This window comes from Seriola dumerili, unplaced genomic scaffold (assembly GCF_002260705.1).
Source record: "Seriola dumerili isolate Sdu_G_001 unplaced genomic scaffold, Sdu_1.0 BDQW01000331.1, whole genome shotgun sequence".
Taxonomy (NCBI): Eukaryota; Metazoa; Chordata; class Actinopteri; order Carangiformes; family Carangidae; genus Seriola; species Seriola dumerili.
This window is the reverse complement of record NW_019174586.1, coordinates 843858-861951: the sequence shown is the minus strand read 5'-3', so window position 1 is coordinate 861951 and position 18094 is coordinate 843858. Positions and strand designations below refer to the sequence as shown.

General features: G+C 40.9%; 3 protein-coding genes, 1 long non-coding RNA gene and 1 other non-coding gene across 5 annotated transcripts; all 5 read left to right on the top strand.

The window, feature by feature from the left end:
* The first annotated feature begins 643 nt into the window (after window positions 1-643).
* LOC111232735 lies at window positions 644-993 on the top strand. Its single transcript, XR_002665566.1, has 3 exons — window positions 644-692; window positions 781-836; window positions 915-993. It is a non-coding gene; the product is annotated as an uncharacterized LOC111232735 (long non-coding RNA).
* A 115-nt stretch (window positions 994-1108) lies between these two features.
* On the top strand, window positions 1109-2200 carry LOC111232734. The gene is made up of 3 exons (XM_022760374.1): window positions 1109-1238; window positions 1408-2054; window positions 2132-2200. Exons 1-3 carry the CDS (start codon window positions 1178-1180, stop codon window positions 2141-2143), a joined length of 720 nt encoding a protein of 239 aa, XP_022616095.1. The 5' UTR covers window positions 1109-1177; the 3' UTR covers window positions 2144-2200.
* Window positions 2201-3932: 1732 nt separating this feature from the next.
* trnaw-cca lies at window positions 3933-4004 on the top strand. Its single transcript has one exon. It is a non-coding gene; the product is annotated as a tRNA-Trp (tRNA).
* Window positions 4005-6269: 2265 nt separating this feature from the next.
* smtnl1 (smoothelin like 1) lies at window positions 6270-10435 on the top strand. The gene is made up of 5 exons (XM_022760358.1): window positions 6270-6353; window positions 7631-8277; window positions 8379-8493; window positions 8620-8771; window positions 9747-10435. The coding sequence occupies exons 1-5, from the start codon at window positions 6270-6272 to the stop codon at window positions 10132-10134; spliced, it is 1386 nt and encodes a 461-aa protein (XP_022616079.1). The 3' UTR covers window positions 10135-10435.
* A 1312-nt stretch (window positions 10436-11747) lies between these two features.
* Window positions 11748-17383, top strand: LOC111232657 (zinc finger protein 64 homolog, isoforms 1 and 2-like). Its single transcript, XM_022760272.1, has 4 exons — window positions 11748-12111; window positions 12692-12792; window positions 12878-12953; window positions 15262-17383. The coding sequence occupies exons 1-4, from the start codon at window positions 11817-11819 to the stop codon at window positions 16065-16067; spliced, it is 1278 nt and encodes a 425-aa protein (XP_022615993.1). The 5' UTR covers window positions 11748-11816; the 3' UTR covers window positions 16068-17383.
* Window positions 17384-18094: the final 711 nt, after the last annotated feature.

The window sequence follows — 18094 nt, the reverse complement described above, 5'->3', positions numbered from 1 at the left end:
TTTCTTATTAGTACCAGTCATGATTTCCAGTCATTTCAGACCTGTTTCCAGATAAAAATAACCATGTAATAATGTGACGAAAGTTTCGCAAGGTAATACACTGGTGAGGCCTCCAGATGAAGACTATAAATGTTAATGTGCAGATGACTGATGTTTTCTAATTGGGAAACCAGGAAAAATTAATTTCAGGAAGCCTAATGGCATTTGTCACCATGCAGAACAATTCACAAAGTTCTCACTAACTCAACTTGTGTGTTAGAGCACAATTTAAGACCTCTGTGAAAGGATATGAAGTGCACATCTTGATTTCCCACAAGAGCATAGTTTCTTCAGGGAATTTTCCTCAGTTCATGATTTCAACTAAATATTTCTTCATAACTTAATAATGTTACATAAATTGCCAAACAGTAAAAGTCAGAGCTGTGCCAAAAGAGTCACATGGTTCAGAACATCTGGTAAAAATCCAAAGGACTACAATTTTAAGAGAAGGGAAGCCACCAACTTTTTGCACCTGACGCTCGTTTAGACTAAGTGCTGAGGTTTGATCCACCTTTACTGGGAGTCACTGACCAGCAGCTGTTCATGGTTAGCTCATTAAGCTCTGACTGATTAGGCAACATTTATAAGCTGTCATGGGTCACTGTTTCATCAGTGCTGGCTTTCAATATGATGTCTCCACAGTTCTTCTTGGGGTAAGTAGCTGCGGCTCTTTGAGTGGCTGTTTATTTGGTTGTTAGGAAACTTGTTGATAACATATAGTCTTGTTTTAAATTGTTTCAGGGCTTCCCTCTTTGCTTTGCTGATTGTGGACATATGCTGTGTTCCTGTTAAGGGAGGTAAGTTTTATGCCTGTGCTATTAAAACAGTATATGATTGAGTTGATTTCACCTCTGACTAACCTCTTTTGTGCCCAGGCTTTAATCCCCATGATTCCCGTGGCAGTAGTTACTCAAATGCTGCTCCTAGTTTTGGATCCAACTATGGACCACCTTCCAGCGACTTTTCACCTGGAGTTATGCCAAACAGTGCTCCCTCTAAAGGTGTCTCCACACCAACTTATCAGCCTGTGCCACAGCCGAGGCCCAGTTTCCCTCAGCCTGCAGTTAGAGAGCCAGCAGCACCAGGTGGCTCCAGTTACTTTTCCAGACCTGTTGAGTCAGGCTACAGTGGCAGTGCAATGAGGAAACATCCTGTTGGCGCTTCACCACCAGGTGCTGCTTTTCAACCTGGCTCTCGAGGTAATAAATCATGTTAAATATTCTGGACAGTGGTGGAAAAGAACTACTGTATTAAGTACAATTTTTTGCAGTACTTGTAGGCAACTGAGTCTGTGCAGCCAGCAATGGTCCTAATTGTTAAGTTAGACAATTCTTGAGTCTCGAAGTTCTGTTTTTTTTCTCTACTCAGACATCAAGTGGGCTGTTGCACCTCCAAGTGTCTTTGGTGGTGAGGAAATGCCAGCTGGCACTCGTAGTGTTGGCTCCAGTAGCGCAGAGTATGTGAGTCCACCTCTTCCACCACCTGGACCAGTGTACCAGGCAGGGGAGTTGGCCCAGTTTGAGGAAAGCTATGAGAGTGGTGACTTCCAGAGGGAGACAGAGGAGCAAGGCTTCCTGCCACCACCACCGCCACCCCCTCCATTTTCTCCACACACATCGGAAGGAGGAAGCGTCACCAGCCAACCTCAGCCAGAGTCTGGACTGGGTGGATTTGGTGGAAGCTTGGGTGTCTATCCTTACTATGACTACATGTTCCTGACTGGCCAGTATCCTCCAGGCACAGTCACTCATGCCAGCAGCAGCTTTGAACAGGGGATGGACCACTGGCAAGATGTTCACTATGTGAGAGACTATGTTCCCCAGAACTCTGGACCCATCCAGCAGAGCGAGCCCTTCACTGGTGACTTGGCAGCCCCTCAGAGCTTTCAAGAGCCACAGCCTCCTGTGAAGACTGGTTATGGACAGGGTGGCACTGCAGCTGGTCAACCTGGTTCTTCCTATGGCCGCTTCATACAGCCAACTCGCAGCCAAGCAGGAGGCTATAACAGAGTCAAGGTAAGCTGGCATAATTTGGCACAAATATGTAGGTGTATTGTAACTTGTCCTAATGTTGACCTCTTCCTGTCTTTAAGGTTGGCTACTAAGTGGTGGATCCCTCCAGCCTGAACAAGTTTCTGAACCAATAAAAAAACAAATCTTAAAGTACTCTGGCTTCATGTTTGCTCCTTGAACTGTAAAGAACCCCTTCCGGGGGCAGCAAGTTTTACTAAGCTAATTGTCAAGATGGTCAAAAAGCCTTAAGTGACCTTGTAGCATGGAAAATGATCAGTGTTGGGGATCAGTTTTGAATACTGGCCTGACATTGGCTTGGACATGCAGCTGTCTTATTGGCATTCATTTCACTAGCAAATGCTGGTCTAGAGGTCATTGATGCAGACCTCACTCTGTGGTTGAAAAATTGCATGCAGCTCTGGTCAAACAAGCTTCACGCTCTGCTGCTTGACCTGTCCCCTGTAGTGGAACAGTTCAACATCTAGTTGACATTTAGACTACCAGTGTTTTCTCTTCCAGTGGAACTCAAAACATGAAATGCATGAAGAGAACCTTGGGCCATGATTGTCTTGGGCTTAGGCCTTTAGTTGACTGTTGCCAAACCACACAGGTAGTGGTTTGTGTTGGGGGGGGGGGGGGGGGGGGGGGGGGGTTTCTTTCATGGTGGTCTCTAAAGGTTGTGTTCAGGTTTCATCAGGTCAGACCACATGGTTAGACTGAGTTTATACAGGAGAGCTGATTTCTTTCTATTTGAACTGGTAAAGTTGCCACAACACACATGCCCCCATTATCACTTCATGCTGAGAAACTGCTTCACTGGCCAAGTTGACCCAGCTGACTAATGGATTTTGGCTCAAAACATCTCTAAATGACCCTTATAGCTCTTCATGGACCTCCATGTTATGTAGTGATTTTTAAAATGGCAGCGACGAAGCACAAGGTGTTACTATGGGCTGAATACAGAAGTCAGGTGTCATGGCCTCTGCAGTTGCCAGATCTCAGCTAAATTGAACACCTTTGGGACATTTTGGTGTAACATGTCATAGACAGTTGCAGTTACTATTGAAAGACTTTGGCTGATACTCCTGCCTTCTGTGTCCCAGTTATGAACCCTCTGGTAGAGGAAAGAAGCATGTCGTAAGCATACAAATCAGCTTCCCAACTATATAGCCTTTGTTCTATGATCAAACTATTCCATCTTGACAGGTGATATCTTTCAGGATGGCACTGCTCCAAGCCACAGGGTACAAGGGGGCGACTGAATGCTACAATACTCTTCATCAAAACACCAAAGTAAGGAATATCTTGTGGAGAAATGTTATTTCATCCCTCCAATGTCTTTTTAGAGACTTGTACAATCACTGAAGCTGTCCTGCAAGCTTAATAAGACTTAATTGGTTTACCCTGACGGACACAAATGAACTCTGGTATCTGGGCTTAGACTTGAGTCCTTCTGCAGTGATCGATTTTGTACTTGTGTGGCCTCCAACTTAAGTCCTACTACAGCAATTTGCTTCTGACCTTGTGATACAAAGGCAGTGCATCTGACTCCGTGACAGAAGCTTGAGAATCTAAGAGACTTTGTAATTGCCAATGCTTTCAAGGGCAAAATGGGAAATGGATCAATGGAAGTGAGGAGTTTAAAATCAAAGCCATTAAAAGGTAAACAGGAAAACAAAGTTGAAGGAAAATATATAAAGTTACAAACATGATGTCATATGGGATATAGATTCACATCAGTGTATATGGTTGATGTGCTGCGTTTCCGTTGGTGAACCAAAACAAACTGCAGTATCGTGGCTCAGCCTTGAATCCTGACTCACTGATAGACATTACATTGGTATGTCATTCCTTTAAAGGGTCATTATTTCAAAGGCCACAGACCTTGTGGCGCAACGGTAGCGCGTCTGACTCCAGATCAGAAGGTTGCGTGTTCAAATCACGTCAAGGTCAAACAGGTATCTGTTGGAACATGGATGAATTGATGGCAGAGGTCTCTGTCTACACACTGACAGTGCTCTCCACCACCACTTGATTAAAACAAAGAACACATTGGCTCAGGGTTGAAACTTGCTGTATTGATGACCTTCATTGCATTTGTCTAAAGCGCCATTGCAGCTTCAGATTCCAGACCTTGTGGTGCAACGGCAGCGCGTCTGACTCCAGATCAGAAGGTTGTGTTCAAAGGAGGTCAGTACTCAGTGTCTCTTTAAAAAAATATTGTTGATAAATTGAGCTGATTCTTTCAGCTCTCCTTTTCACTATGCAGCTTGTTGTACGTTTAAATGAAAGCCCATGCTCCAGCAGCCACAGCCGATTTTTCGATCGGGGTTTTGTATCTGAAATACCATTACCAAGTTTGTGTGTTCAATCACATCAAGACTGTCTACTTTAGGCTAATTTTAATGATTCATAAAGAACACTGACACTGCTTCATAACTGCGTCTTCCTCTTTGTTTTTCAAGTTTCTATATGCTTTGCTACATTAAACAGTAAAGAAAATTACTCATACCAGGATGCTGCCACTCTACCCCAAGAAGTAGGAGACAACAGGAAGAGTGGTTCACCACAACCCATTATAAAGCAAGGCATTCAAGGCAGTTTCTGTTGTGGACACACACACACACACACACACACACACACACACACACACACACACACACACACACACACATTCATAATATGAGTAGCATGAGGGACTTCAGTCAGTGTAAGACAATAATTTGAGATGATCCCTGAACGGTGGCAAAAATAGCGATAATCACACAGCAGCTTTAACATGTGATCCTGTGACTCCACCCATGGACACACACAAACACACACACACAGTAACAAAAACACACTGTCATTGTTTTGTCATCCATTACAATTTTTTTAATAGGAGCCTACATGTAAATCTCTAAACATCTCATTTGTTTTCCAAATTTTAAGAGCATCGGGTCCTCTGATTTTACAAACATACAAAGTGCGACAGATGCATAGTTGCTCTGGCTTTAGCTTTACTGATTGGGCCATGAGCAGGAGGGAGTGGAAGAGATACACAAGAAGGTGCTGACATAATTATAGCCCCCCAAGACTTAGACAGAGAGGAGGAGGAGAAAAGGATGTGGGGGGGGCAGGAGAGGGTAACGACAGACAGAGTGGGAATAAAGATAGACATTTATTTTTAAAACCATCTGTTTTGTGTTGAATGAGTAGACGCAGTGTTTAGCTGGGGCTGCGAGAGAAGTAGCTGGACTTGTCTGGTTTTGCCATGTATCTACTTCATTCTGTATCTATATGCCATCTCAACGCTTTTAAAGTGGAAGGGAAAGTGAAAAGGACTATAATTTGTCATTTAAGATATTCTGCCTCGACAGACCTCTACAGAAGGAGATCATGAATTGTCAGTGGGAATGCAACTTAGTTGAGGAACCTCTTAATCCAGATTTAATTAGGTAAAGGCTCAGGAATGACAAACAAAAAAAAAATCACATGAAGGTAAAGTTGTTGATTTCCATTTTCTATAATAATACTGGGAATAAGTATTATATGAAATAAGAGACTAACATAACAATACTGAGCTGAGTTTGGGAGTGTGTAAAGTATGAAGCCTACAGTATTTAATGAAAAAGTCCCTTTTATTTCTTGAAGACCTTTAAAATCAGTTGGCCTGCACTCATTCAACCACACCAGCTCTACATAACTGCATCCAAATCTACATTTAATATTAAGGAACAGGAAGAGGCACATTGCCCACAAGCATGTTTAAGGGACTGTATGCATGCACCCACGTGTTTATGTATACCGTATGTGTACAGCCACAGTTTCCACAGCAGACGCAGCTGTCTGGCCCGCTGGACTGCGCCTATGTCACTGTGACTCTATTTCGGGACCCTGTGTTGTTCAAAAGGTCAGATAAAGAAGCGTAGGAATCCTCACAAAGCAGAGGGTGGGGGTGTCGGGTGAAAGGGGGCGAAGGCGGATATCCACAAACCAACACACACATCACAAACACGAGGCAGTGCAGACAGAGAGGGGCAGAAAGGGAGACAGGGACAGGAAAGAAAAGTAGAGAGAGGCAGAGAGTGACACATTAAGCAGGCCTCCTGTGAAGAGGATTCACCTTAGACTGAATGAAAACCTTCAAGGGAAGACGAGGGATCATTTAAGAGTCCTGGTTATTAGTTTAAAAACAAAAAAGTGTGATTTGACCTTTGATCCGTTGATCTGAACATCATGGATGGAGAATCACCCAGCCAGGAGACATCTGAGTCTACAGAGGAGACTAATCAGACAGACACTAACAACAACAACAACCAGGTGTGTGTTTTTGCACGTTAATATTAAAGTACAGACTAAAAGTTCTCCTATTTGTAAAACCCACAATGACTAGCGTTATGTTACATACCAGGAATAGGCAGTGAGAGCATTTGTGGCCATGGCAGGTGTTAAGAGTGAGGACGGCAGGACAAGGGAGGAGGTTCTGCATGCGTTCACTGTGCTACACCTGTTCTTAACTCCTGGCTGAAAAATTAAACACACACACACACACACACATACACACACACACACACACACACACACACACACACACACACACACACGCACGCACACACACAGTTATGCAAAGTAATGCACATGCACAGGCACACAGTGGAGCTTCCTATTCCCTCTGATGAGTCACCACTGCAAGGTCTGACCTGGAGTGACCGTTCCTGCAGCAGGTCATTGATAAACAATAAACAAAGCACATATGTTTAATACTTAAATAGTGATATTTTAATGAGGATGAAAAAATAAATTAATATTAAACTCTGAAATAAAGTATTATGTCACAATGTATTTAAAATAAGCTCTGAAATTAAAGCTTAAAACAAATCGATAAAACTGTCACTGAAAAGTATGTGACTGATGAGATTTTGATTTCCTCAGGTTAAATTAGGTCTTCCCTAAGATTCTAAGAATTAAAAAAAAATTAAATAAGTGTTCTGGTTTATGATTAGCTTTGACTGGGATGATGTTAACCTGTTTTTTTATATAAATGTGTAGTTTGTGTGTGGTTTAAAAACGACAAAAAGCTCATTTGACATCTGAAAGTTCAACCTCTCTGCTGGATCTAAATAAGTGAGATACTCAACAGATCCCAGACTAGAGCTTCAGGTCTCACATTACGTGGTTTGTGATATCCCAAGAGTAAAGTGTAGGCACTAGTTTTAGTAAGCCAGCATCTTACATAATGTTACAGAATGCATTAGGCTTCAACTTGTGCCTGTGCTTTAATTTATATTGATACATATGATTTTAGATTATTCACCTTCAGCATTAAATGTCATCCTCAGTATTTTTGAACATTTTCAAAGATTCTAGCCAGAGAGAAAAAAAACAATGAACACTAAATAAAACAGCAGTACTGAAAATGTGCACCATAAAAATGCTATCTATATATATTATATATATACATACATATATATATATATATATATATATATATATATATTCTATATGGGTGTGAATGCACATGCTTTGTTACTATCACTGTGTATTATAGTGAAATAAAGTACATAACTAAACACAAATTTATGTTTCTTGTCCTCCAGGCAGATGCACCAGGGCTGGAGGATGATAGTGACACAGGGATAGAGCACACAGAGGGGGAGACAGCAGAAGGTCAGGGGGCAATGGAGGTGGGAGAGCAGAGGGAGAAGGATAAAGAACCACAACAGGGAGAAGGAGAGGAGGCCAGTGCTGGAGATACAGATAAGCTCCAGACTGCATCAAAGCCTGTTGAAGGTGACACTGAAGAGACTGGACAAGATAAAGACAAAGCACCTACTGATATGAAGGATCATGAACCGGTAAATGGAGAAAAAAAAGGGGAGGGAGAGGTGGAGGAAGACAAGAAAGGAGGGCAGGTGGAGGATGTGAAGACTGGGAAAGACGGACAGGAGGTAAAGGACAAACACAAAGATGAAGAGAGGAGTAAAACTGGGGAAAAGGCAAATGAAGAAGAGAAAGATGTGAGTGGAAAAGCAGCAAAGGAGGCAGAGAAGAAAAAACAAGTTAAAGAAGCAGATGTTGAGACGAAAGACAAAGGAAAGATAAAGGAGGCAGAAAAGCAAGGGAAGCCCAAACGAAAGAGCGGTCCTCCTTCCTCTTCTCTCTCCCGACCAAGACCCTCTGCACGCTCTGTCAGAGCCTCCACCAAGAACAACATTATTGCCAAGTTCGAACAAGCTTCACCAGAGTAAGTCATCATACATAACTTCAAATATTTTGGAAAGTGACACTAAATATTGATCCAATGGCCCTTCGATCAGAAACTAAGTAATACTATGATATCTTTAGGTCACCAATACCACGCAACTTCAAAATTCAGAGGTCATCTGCAGCCGCGGCCACAGGAGCTTCAATCAAACAGAAGATGCTTCAGTGGTGTCGCAACAAAACGCGAAACTATGAGGTCAGCTCATCCTCTTCATCCAATGTGTCAGTTTCACCTAATTGCTATTTTACTAATTCAACTAGATGCTTAGATGAAGATATGTTTTTTTTCTGTCTATTCAGTTTCTGTCACTTGATCTTTCAGGGGATCAACATAGAAAACTTCTCATCATCCTGGTGCAATGGGCTGGCGTTCTGTGCTCTGATCCATCGTTTCTTTCCAGATGCTTTTGACTACAGCTCCCTCAATCCAAAGGAGAGGGAGAAAAACTTTACTCTGGCCTTCCAAACTGCAGAGTATGGAGTATTTCATTCTCCCTCCTTCATTTCTTCTCTCAGTTCAGTTCAGTTCAGTTCAGTTCAGTTCAGTTCAGTTCAGTTCAGTTCAGTTCAGTTCAGTTCAAAACTTTATTGTCTCACACAAAGGAACTCATTTTGCACCAAGTGTATCTGGACACATGTCCAATGTCCAATAAAACAATTAACAACATTAAAAATGCACAACACATAATACAATAAAAGGTTTCTGTAAAAACACAGAAAAACTGTGACAATAAGAACAGTCTGTGAATGTTCTCATTCGTCCAGGTCATAGTTATCTCTCTCTCAAATTAAATCGAAGGCAACTGGACTTGTATTTGTCTGTGGAAGACGTTCCGCACTAGTCTGACGAAGAGTCGTCAGACTAGTGCGGACTAGAGAGACCAATACATGATGAACTGATGAAGCCGCTTGGATAAGAGGCGAAACGTCTTTCACAGACAAATACAAGTCCAGTTGCCTTCGATTTAATTTGAGAGAGAGACAATAAGAACAGGAATGAGATAAAGTATTAAGCATGTGGGGAACCAAGAGGCAATTATTGATGTTGGTGTGTGTTCATCACTTTAATGCAGCAGTTTGTAAAGATGGAGCTTATTTTACTTACTTTATAAACTGGGTAGCCAGCAAATCTCTCCACCAGGGATCAATAAATTCGTATCTTATTTCAATCATAATTTATTTGTTGAATATACTTTGTATTATCAATATGAATCTGCAAAGTAACTAGTGACTGAAGTTATCAAATAAATATAATGTAGTTAAAAAGCATTATGTTTGCCACTGAATTATAGTGAAGTCGAAGTATCAAGCAGCAGAAAATTGAATTACAAGTAAAGTAAAATACACCTACCTCAAAACTGTGTTTGAGTAAAGTAGTTGAGTAAATGCACTTTGTTTTGTCTCACCTCAAGTTTTCTTCCCTCTGACTGTCTCCTCTCTTCCTCCCAGGTCTCTGGCTGACTGTTGCCCTCTGCTGGAAGTGTCTGACATGATCATGATGGGTAACAACCCGGACCCCATGTGTGTGTTCACGTATGTCCAGTCCCTCTGCCACAGCCTGTCCAAAATAGAGAAAGAGAGGAAAGAAAAAGAAAAGGAGGAGAAAGAGAAGTCTGGTAATGAGGGGGAAGAGAAAGAGGAAGGAGAGGACGCAGCAGGAGAGGTATCGACAGAGAAGCATGAAGAAGAGTCTGCTGAGAACGGGATGATGGATGGCCAGGTGGAGAAAGAGAAAGGAGAAAGTGCTGAGCCAGAGGGAACTGGTGAGGAGGAAGATGCACCAAAGAGCTGCGAGACGGAGGAAGGTGGAGCAGCGTTAGTCGAGGCAAAGTCCTAGAAAATATTGACAGCACACAGAAAGACTGAAAAGACCAAAAAGATTGTAGATGGTTGCGGTGCTACAACGAGTAAGTCTTAGTTTGCTGTTGGACTGACTACTCTCAGAGTAAAGAGGCACATCAGGTCGACTCTCAACTCAAATACTGGCAATTTGATTTTACAGTTAGCTGTATGTTTGAAAGTTTTATTACACTGTTTTTTATTGACGGCCATGTTGTTTGTTTTTGAGCACATAAAGCAGAAAATCGAATTATTCTGTTTGTTCTGTGATTGTATGAAATCATAGATTAAATAATGGACTTGTGAATTATAGAGTTTTTTGTGCAACAATAAAATCTTTGTCTTGAGGGGATATGTGATGCTCAGCCAAGACGAATGAATTGTGACATTGTGATGGCTGGTGTGTTCACAATAGCAACAGGTTGTCATTTTCACCACAGAGACAGCAGCATTTTATAGTACACAAATTATAATACACTTTATAGAGACATACAACACAATGAAAGGATGTGAGAAATCTAATTCATGAGATTATGATGTAGCTTTTAAGAGCAGCTCTAAAGTGATCACATGACTGATCACATGCAAGCTCAGAGAAGGAATAACCAGTTAGGGATAGAAATTGACCCTGCCATATTTTACATTCCTAAAAAAAAAATCCTTAGTTTCTTCAGTGGTATGTTGTTCTGCAAGATGTATGATTATCCTTTTTGAGAAGGTTAATTTTATTTATGTGAAATCTTTTAATCTCTATGAATAATATAATTGGATATTCTAATATATTTGGAAACTGGCTGAAATGAAAATAAGTTCTGCTGCTGGTAGACATGGTGCATCAGAGAAATCATATAATAAGATGAATTTAGCACCACATTGTCACACAGACAGATGTGTAGATAGTAAGTTAAAAGACCTCTGGAGCTCTCTTATATTTAAGAGCATTTAAAGTCAAAATAAATTGTGTTTATTCTTCAGATTAGAAAAAGTGAAGGATTTTTACTTTTATCTTTCACTTACATTTTATCAGTTTGACAAATACAGCCCCAGGCCCACTGTAAAATACATGAGGTTTTGAGGCTCTGAGATGAGTCAGTACTGAATCTTAGTTCATGAAGTCTACATGTAAAAGACAAGTTATAGTTCATTTAAATACATGATCCTGGACACTTCCTTCACCATTGGATCAAACAATAAGCATCAATTCAAAATGAATAAAAATAATGAATAAAACATTAAAAACATTTATACACCTTTGCAGGAGTAAACAGGAGTAAAAAGGGCGTTTTAAGTTATACTCGTAAGCTTACTCTAGGCTCTTCCTATTTCAAAATGAGTCAATAGGTGTAAATAATATTGATTGTAAACCAATTCACAATGACAGAATCACTTTTGTTACATTAATATTCCAATTAATTGCTTTCTATTTTAATGATTGGTTTTCGACATCTGAGCCAATGTAAAGTGTTAAAGGTGTATAATGTGCTCAAAAAAAAACATCAACATTGACCATACAGTCAGAAGCTGTAAACCAGGATAAAGGGAAAGCCTCTGCTTTCTAGTAATTACGGTAATCGACGTCATGCTACAGGAAAGGCCATTGTGTTGCTCCTTTTGTAAGCTCACCCAGCAATTGTGCCGCGCTGTTTTCCACCGTAATTCTCGGCGGCAGCGGAGTGTAACATGTCCACAAACATGCCGCCGGGCAGCCTGAACCTGGAGTCACAGCTTTTGTCCATCATGGACGTGCTGGTGAAAGCAGCGGTGGCGGAAATCAGTCAGCTGTTCTCGGAGAGCTCGGCTTCTCTCCGCCTGCATTTAACCCAGAGCCTGAAGGAAAACGAAGCCCTGAGGACGAGGATGAAGGGGATGAGGAGCGAGCTCTTCTCCCTCCGACTGCAGACCAGGACGAACCGGCCGGCGAGCCGCTTCTCTCCCATCAGAGGAAATGTACCCAAACCACGGGCTAAATCACAAGGTAACCAGTACTTTTACTTTGAAAAATACTTCATACTCAAGTAACAATGTAACGCCCTCCTCCTGTAAACCAATTCACAATGACAGAATCACTTTTGTTACATTAATATTCCAATTAATTGCTTTCTATTTTAATTCAAACGAGCTACAATAGTTACGCGGTTATTTTTTTAATAGTCAACTGCTAATCAATAACCGCTGCTCCTTTACACGTCACACATACGTCACAAATCTTAGTTGTGCTGATCAAAAACTTCATCAGAGAGCCCGATCTTAAATGATCTTAACCCCTGTTTTGTTAGATATCAAAGCCTGCTCGTTGTGTGTTGGTTGATAAGGGCTCAAAGGGCTCAAACCTTTAATATTTGAGATTCCACTGTCTGTCTGCAATAGGGGTTGTATTTACTTACTTTTCCCCATCAACTATCAACAAAATATGTAATTTCACCCAACTTTTGTGTACAACTGTATCACATCATATTGATTTGACAGGTAGTCCATACAACGACTCTGCTCCTTCTCATCCGTGATACGTCAACATCAGTTGTCCTGAACTTCTGCCTTTTTCTTTCCTCCTGTAGTTGTCATTAAGTCACGCGTGGATCAAAAGGCTGCTGGAGATGCTGTTTCTATGTCTCTACAGTCAGAGAACAAGACTTCCTCCTCTGTCACTCAAGTGCAGGTAAACACAGTACACACTTGTACTTTCAGGAAATAATAGTTTATAAAAATGTGTTTGCTCATGCATGTGTGTTCTTCTATGTTAGTGCGCAGATGTGGAGAGTCCAGATGTCATCCTGATCAAAGATGAAGACGACGCTGGAGTATGCGGAGCAGTTGTTAGTGAGTAGGCTGTTTGTTTGTTTTTTTTAAATAATGTAATAGCTGACTGTCAGTTAGTGAACCACAGGAGCTCAGAGTTATTCTTTGCTTTGATGAAAGTACATCAGCCAATAGTCATCAGCTGAGACTGGATCAAAAGCTGCTGACTTTATTTGACTGCATCTGGGCTGGTGTGACTGGCCATGTTCTTTGTAGCAAAGGAATATGTCACCAGATTCAATAATATCCCTCGGTCATGTGTTTTTGGTTTTGGCAAACACTGCAGACATCACATATTATATCAGGCAGTGGTTAAACAGACAATACTTTGTGTTGTTTGCTGCACTCATTTGTTGTTGTTTTTTCAGCCATTTCAGGAGATTTGTTGACATAAATAATAAGTAAGGGAACATAGTAGTTGAAAAGTTGAACTTCAAAGCTTTAAATTACCTATATATATATATATATATATAATATTATTATTAGTATATATCCTGCATCAGAAGATTTAAAGGAAATATTTTAATTTTGAGGTCAAACAAAACAAACTCTTTTTTTTATTATTTTTCCAAATGTAAGCAGATCTACATAGGGACATTTCAGGTCAGTCAATTACTCAAGTACCTGTTTCCAGCAGCAACTGAGGAGATATATATATATATCATCTATAGATTATAGGGGGGGGGGGGGGCTGTCTCCTCTTTATAGGGATTTAAACCCTTCTTCTGTCTCCTCTTTTATAATCTTTTCTTTTAAAAATGGTATCCTCCCAATATAACTTTTGTAAGTGTCCCAGGTATTAGTAAGAAAGTTACATTTACCCCAATGTGTAAATAGTGGAGTGGCAGATGACTTCAACTTCAGAAGAATAACCCCTCTAGCAAAGAGTGTAGCCAGGGCCCATCTCTGGGTGCCGGTGAGGAGTGAGTCAATTGGCAAAAACACCCAGCAAAGCGGTGCGAGGAGAAAGTTAAATAGTGATGCCATATATATCCCAAAGACATTTTAATATCCTGTCCCAAAATCTTGCCACTTGGGGACAGGCCCAGAATTGATGGTATAAGGAGGCTGGTTCAAATTTGCATCTAGTGCAGATGGGGGCGACTCTGGTTAGGAAGTGGCTTATTTTGGACTTAGACCAGAGACAGTGCACCCGGGTTTAGAACGGGTTAGAACAGCATCAAATGGTGTCTGGCACTAAAAGAATAAGGAAATATCCTGTCGTCTAACTCTTCACACCCCAGGTGCCTTGAAATTGTGTCACTGATGGAACCAGGACCTTAGAGAGACTGCCATAAAACTTTGATCTCACACCTTTTGACATCTTGGCTCAATTAAGAATATCATCTATTACAATGGGTGGGGGTTAAAGAGAGAAGTTGGGAGTACAGGATAGAAAATGTCTGACTTGGAGGTATCTGAAGTGATGTTTTGCTGGGAGATTGTATTTATTCTGGAGCTAAGTGAAGGAGGTAAATTAGATGTCAACATGAAGCAGAGAGAGAAATCAGAGGCCAGAGGTTTACCAGATGGAAAAGGCACTGTCAACTGCGGAGGCTGAGCAAGAAGTCCAGAAACAATTTAATATTTATTTAATCTGCTAACAAACACACAGCAGGTACATGGCTGCGTGCAGGAACAAGCACTTTAAAAGCAATTTCACCTTTATTCGCACTTTGCAATTTCATTATATTATGCATGTCTGTATTATTATGAAAACTGGTTTTGCTACGCTCTGTTTATGTATATTTTATCTGCTTATGTGCAAATGTCTTTGTCTTTGGTCTTTGGTCACTTTGACAAGACAGATCATCACTTAACATTTAAATTAAGTCCTTATCATACATGATTAATATCCCAAACGTCACATCTGGTGTTGCAGAATTATGATTTTCTTTAGGTAAATATCTTATTATACACGCTGTCTTCTTGTATGCTTCGGTATATTGAGGCATATTTCATGTTGGAAGGCACTGAACTGCCTTTCAGGGTGATTTATTACAACACAGTGTGTATTAAACCATGATGAATTGTACAACTCAGCCATGACGCATTAAGTACAGCACTGGCTGATTCATTACTTTTGTAGGGGTGGGGGGTGGACATAACAGTACTCTGTCTTTTTACAACATTTCATTCAGCACTAGATAATTAAACTCAGACGTTGCTGAAAGCTACTTGCTTGCACTCTTAGATTCTGTCTACAAAGTATGTCATTTTTGACACAACTGAGGACTAGTTTGAGACTATTCTTAGAAATACCTCTGCGATGTCTTTTTTAGATACCAGCCCTGATTCACAAATGTCATTTGTTGTTTGTTCTTTTCAGGTCAGGATGACTTTGGGAGCCACAGTACGCAGGGAGATGTTGCCACAGGGACTCAGAATTTAGAGCCTGCTGGTTCCTCCTGCCTGACAGGTGATAATGAGGGGCTGAGAATCGTGAGTGTTCACGGCCGAGGAGAAGGGCCTCTGCAGGAGGAGAGCGACACTCTCTTCACTGCTTCTGAACTTCAGGCCTTTAGCTCTCTGTCTCCAGACCACAGCGTCGCCCATGACAGTCTCCTTAATTTCACCACGGGTGCTAATGACAGAGCACCAATGAGAGTGATGCAGGACAACAGTGTCACACTGGTGAACAGTCAGCTGGAAAGAAATCACTCCACTCAAATGGCTTCAACCACATTGAATTCTGCAATAAAAGCAATAGCTGATGGTCAAGTGGGGCACTCCAGTCATATCAGCCAGTTCGCCCAGCAGCAGAACGTCTTCCCTCACACTGTCAACAAATCTCTGGATTGCAGCTTCTGTGGCGAGCGCTTCCTCAGCCGAGAAGACCTGATTGTTCACCGGGCGACGCACACTGGAGAGTCGCCCGTTCCATGCTCCTTGTGCGGCAAGTCATTCGTCAACAAGACCACGCTGAGCATCCACATGCGCATTCACACAGGCGAGAAGCCGTACGCTTGTCCTCAGTGTGGAAAGCGCTTCACGCAGAACGGCAGCCTGAAGATCCACCTTAGGACTCACTCCGGAGAGAAGCCGTACACCTGCAATCAGTGCAACTCCAGCTTTAACAACCCCAGCAACCTGCGCAGACACATGATCACACACAGCAGTAACGGGGTGCTCTGACCATGACTGATCAAGAGATTTAAAGGGTTTTAACATGAGTTTTACAGTTTTTTAGAATGTTATTTCTACTGACACTTGTGCCACAATGTATATTTTGGGGAAAGGTGTTTGTCAGGTGTACTTAATAACCTTCAACTACATGAGTGTATATCTTGACAACTTCCCACTAAAATCATTGGACTGTTGTGGTTCAAAATAAGGACACAAACATGCATGACCTCTGTTCCGTTCTTTTTAAATCTAGGAAAACCAGCAATAGGAAAACAACCTTCAAAAAATAAAATGCCTTCTTTATTTCCCTTCCTGCTCAGAGGACTGGCAGAGTGAATTTATATACGGTTTGAAAATTAGACAAACTTTGATGCATCATATCAGCTCATGTCCATCATTTAAGATGACAATATTTTAATGCTAATTGAGTAGTTTTTCTATCATGACTTTACCAACTCATTACATTTCAGCATTAAAGCTGTTGCAAGTATATGTATAGATGCTGGCTAACATGGACAGTGGCATTGAAGTAAAAAGGAAACACACTTTTCTATCTCTGTAATTAGTTTTATATTGTGATATTGATATATATTGTGATACAGTACATTTTTTGGAAACTCAAGAAAGGGAGTTGAGAAACTGTTGATTTAACAAATAACCAAGCAGGAATTAGTGTTGGGCTAATTCAGTTCATTAAATGTCTTACAAATGAAGATGTCCACGTGAAGTTATCGCATTGATACAACAGTCATGTCGGTCCAATTTCAGCATAAAGCAGTTGTGCTCATTGTTTTGGCCTCACTGGCCTTATACAGATGTTTGAGGGACTGGCAATATAAGGAAGAATCCAGTTCTGATACGGTGGATGAATTATAATTATATTACCATATGTACTGTCACATCACCAAACCACTTTTACAATAGAAAATGTTAAACAAGTGCTAATGTAAAGTGCTGAAGTGTTTTAAACAGTTTTAAAAAGTTTGCAAAGCTACAAGCAGTTAAATCTCTTCACTCTCAGATACACTGACTATACCCCTCACTTCAGTCAGAACATTATGACTAACTGGGAATTTAAAATGTGTGGCTTGTCTGATAGTGATCTCCATACCTGTGAAAAGGAGATGGCCATTTTTCCTCCTCCATTTTTGTGTGTAGGTTTCATTTCAAAACAAACTACCTCCACTGTTGACTCTGTTGAAACTCTCTTTTCCCTCTTTTTATACTGTCAGATAGTTTTAGACTGGGCAATAATCATTTTAGTGTGGATTCTTTGTGTGGATTTGTAGTCTGGATATGCAATTCTGAATAAATATTGATTTTTTTAAACCGTTTTCAGTGTCTGACAAGTTTCATTTTGCACCTCTAGAGTGCAGCATTGTTTTTGTTCCCAGTAAATATTGTGACAAGCGTTTATTCATACTGTAGTGCTGTCTGTTGGGGTAGGTTGAGGAGGGGGGACTCTTAAGGAAACTGGGGGAAATTCCTTGCATTGTTCCTCTTTCCATCCTGCCCACACTAAAGTATTGTTTGTCATGTTTCCACTTGTTTGGCTTTGATTTCACCCCAGTATCTGTAAAGGCAGAAATACATTGAACCTATGGAACAGGACTTAAAGTATGTAGTATGAATTACTCTAAAAGCTGTAAAAATAAATAAATAAATCAGATAAAACATGAAGTTTGACACTTCAGTGCTTATTTAGAATCACAGTTGTGCAGTGATCCCAAAATAGTTTTCACAGACATGGTCAGACATGATTCATCTATTACTTTATGTGATGGTCACTGGTAGTGGTTTCATGTGTCAGTAGTTTTGTCGTGTTGGTGTGGAATGCTGTTGTTGTACTTCCCCAAGAAATACTTCTTCCTCTCAGGCTATTGTTCTTGGGCAATCAATGAGATAACATTAGTGGGTGTATATGTGAGGGAGAGGGAGCGACAGATGGAAAATGGGAGGAGAGAGGAGGCAATGGGAGGTAGTCGATTTATTACACTACTGCAAGAGAATTTAAATCCCCTACTCCCCTTTTATAA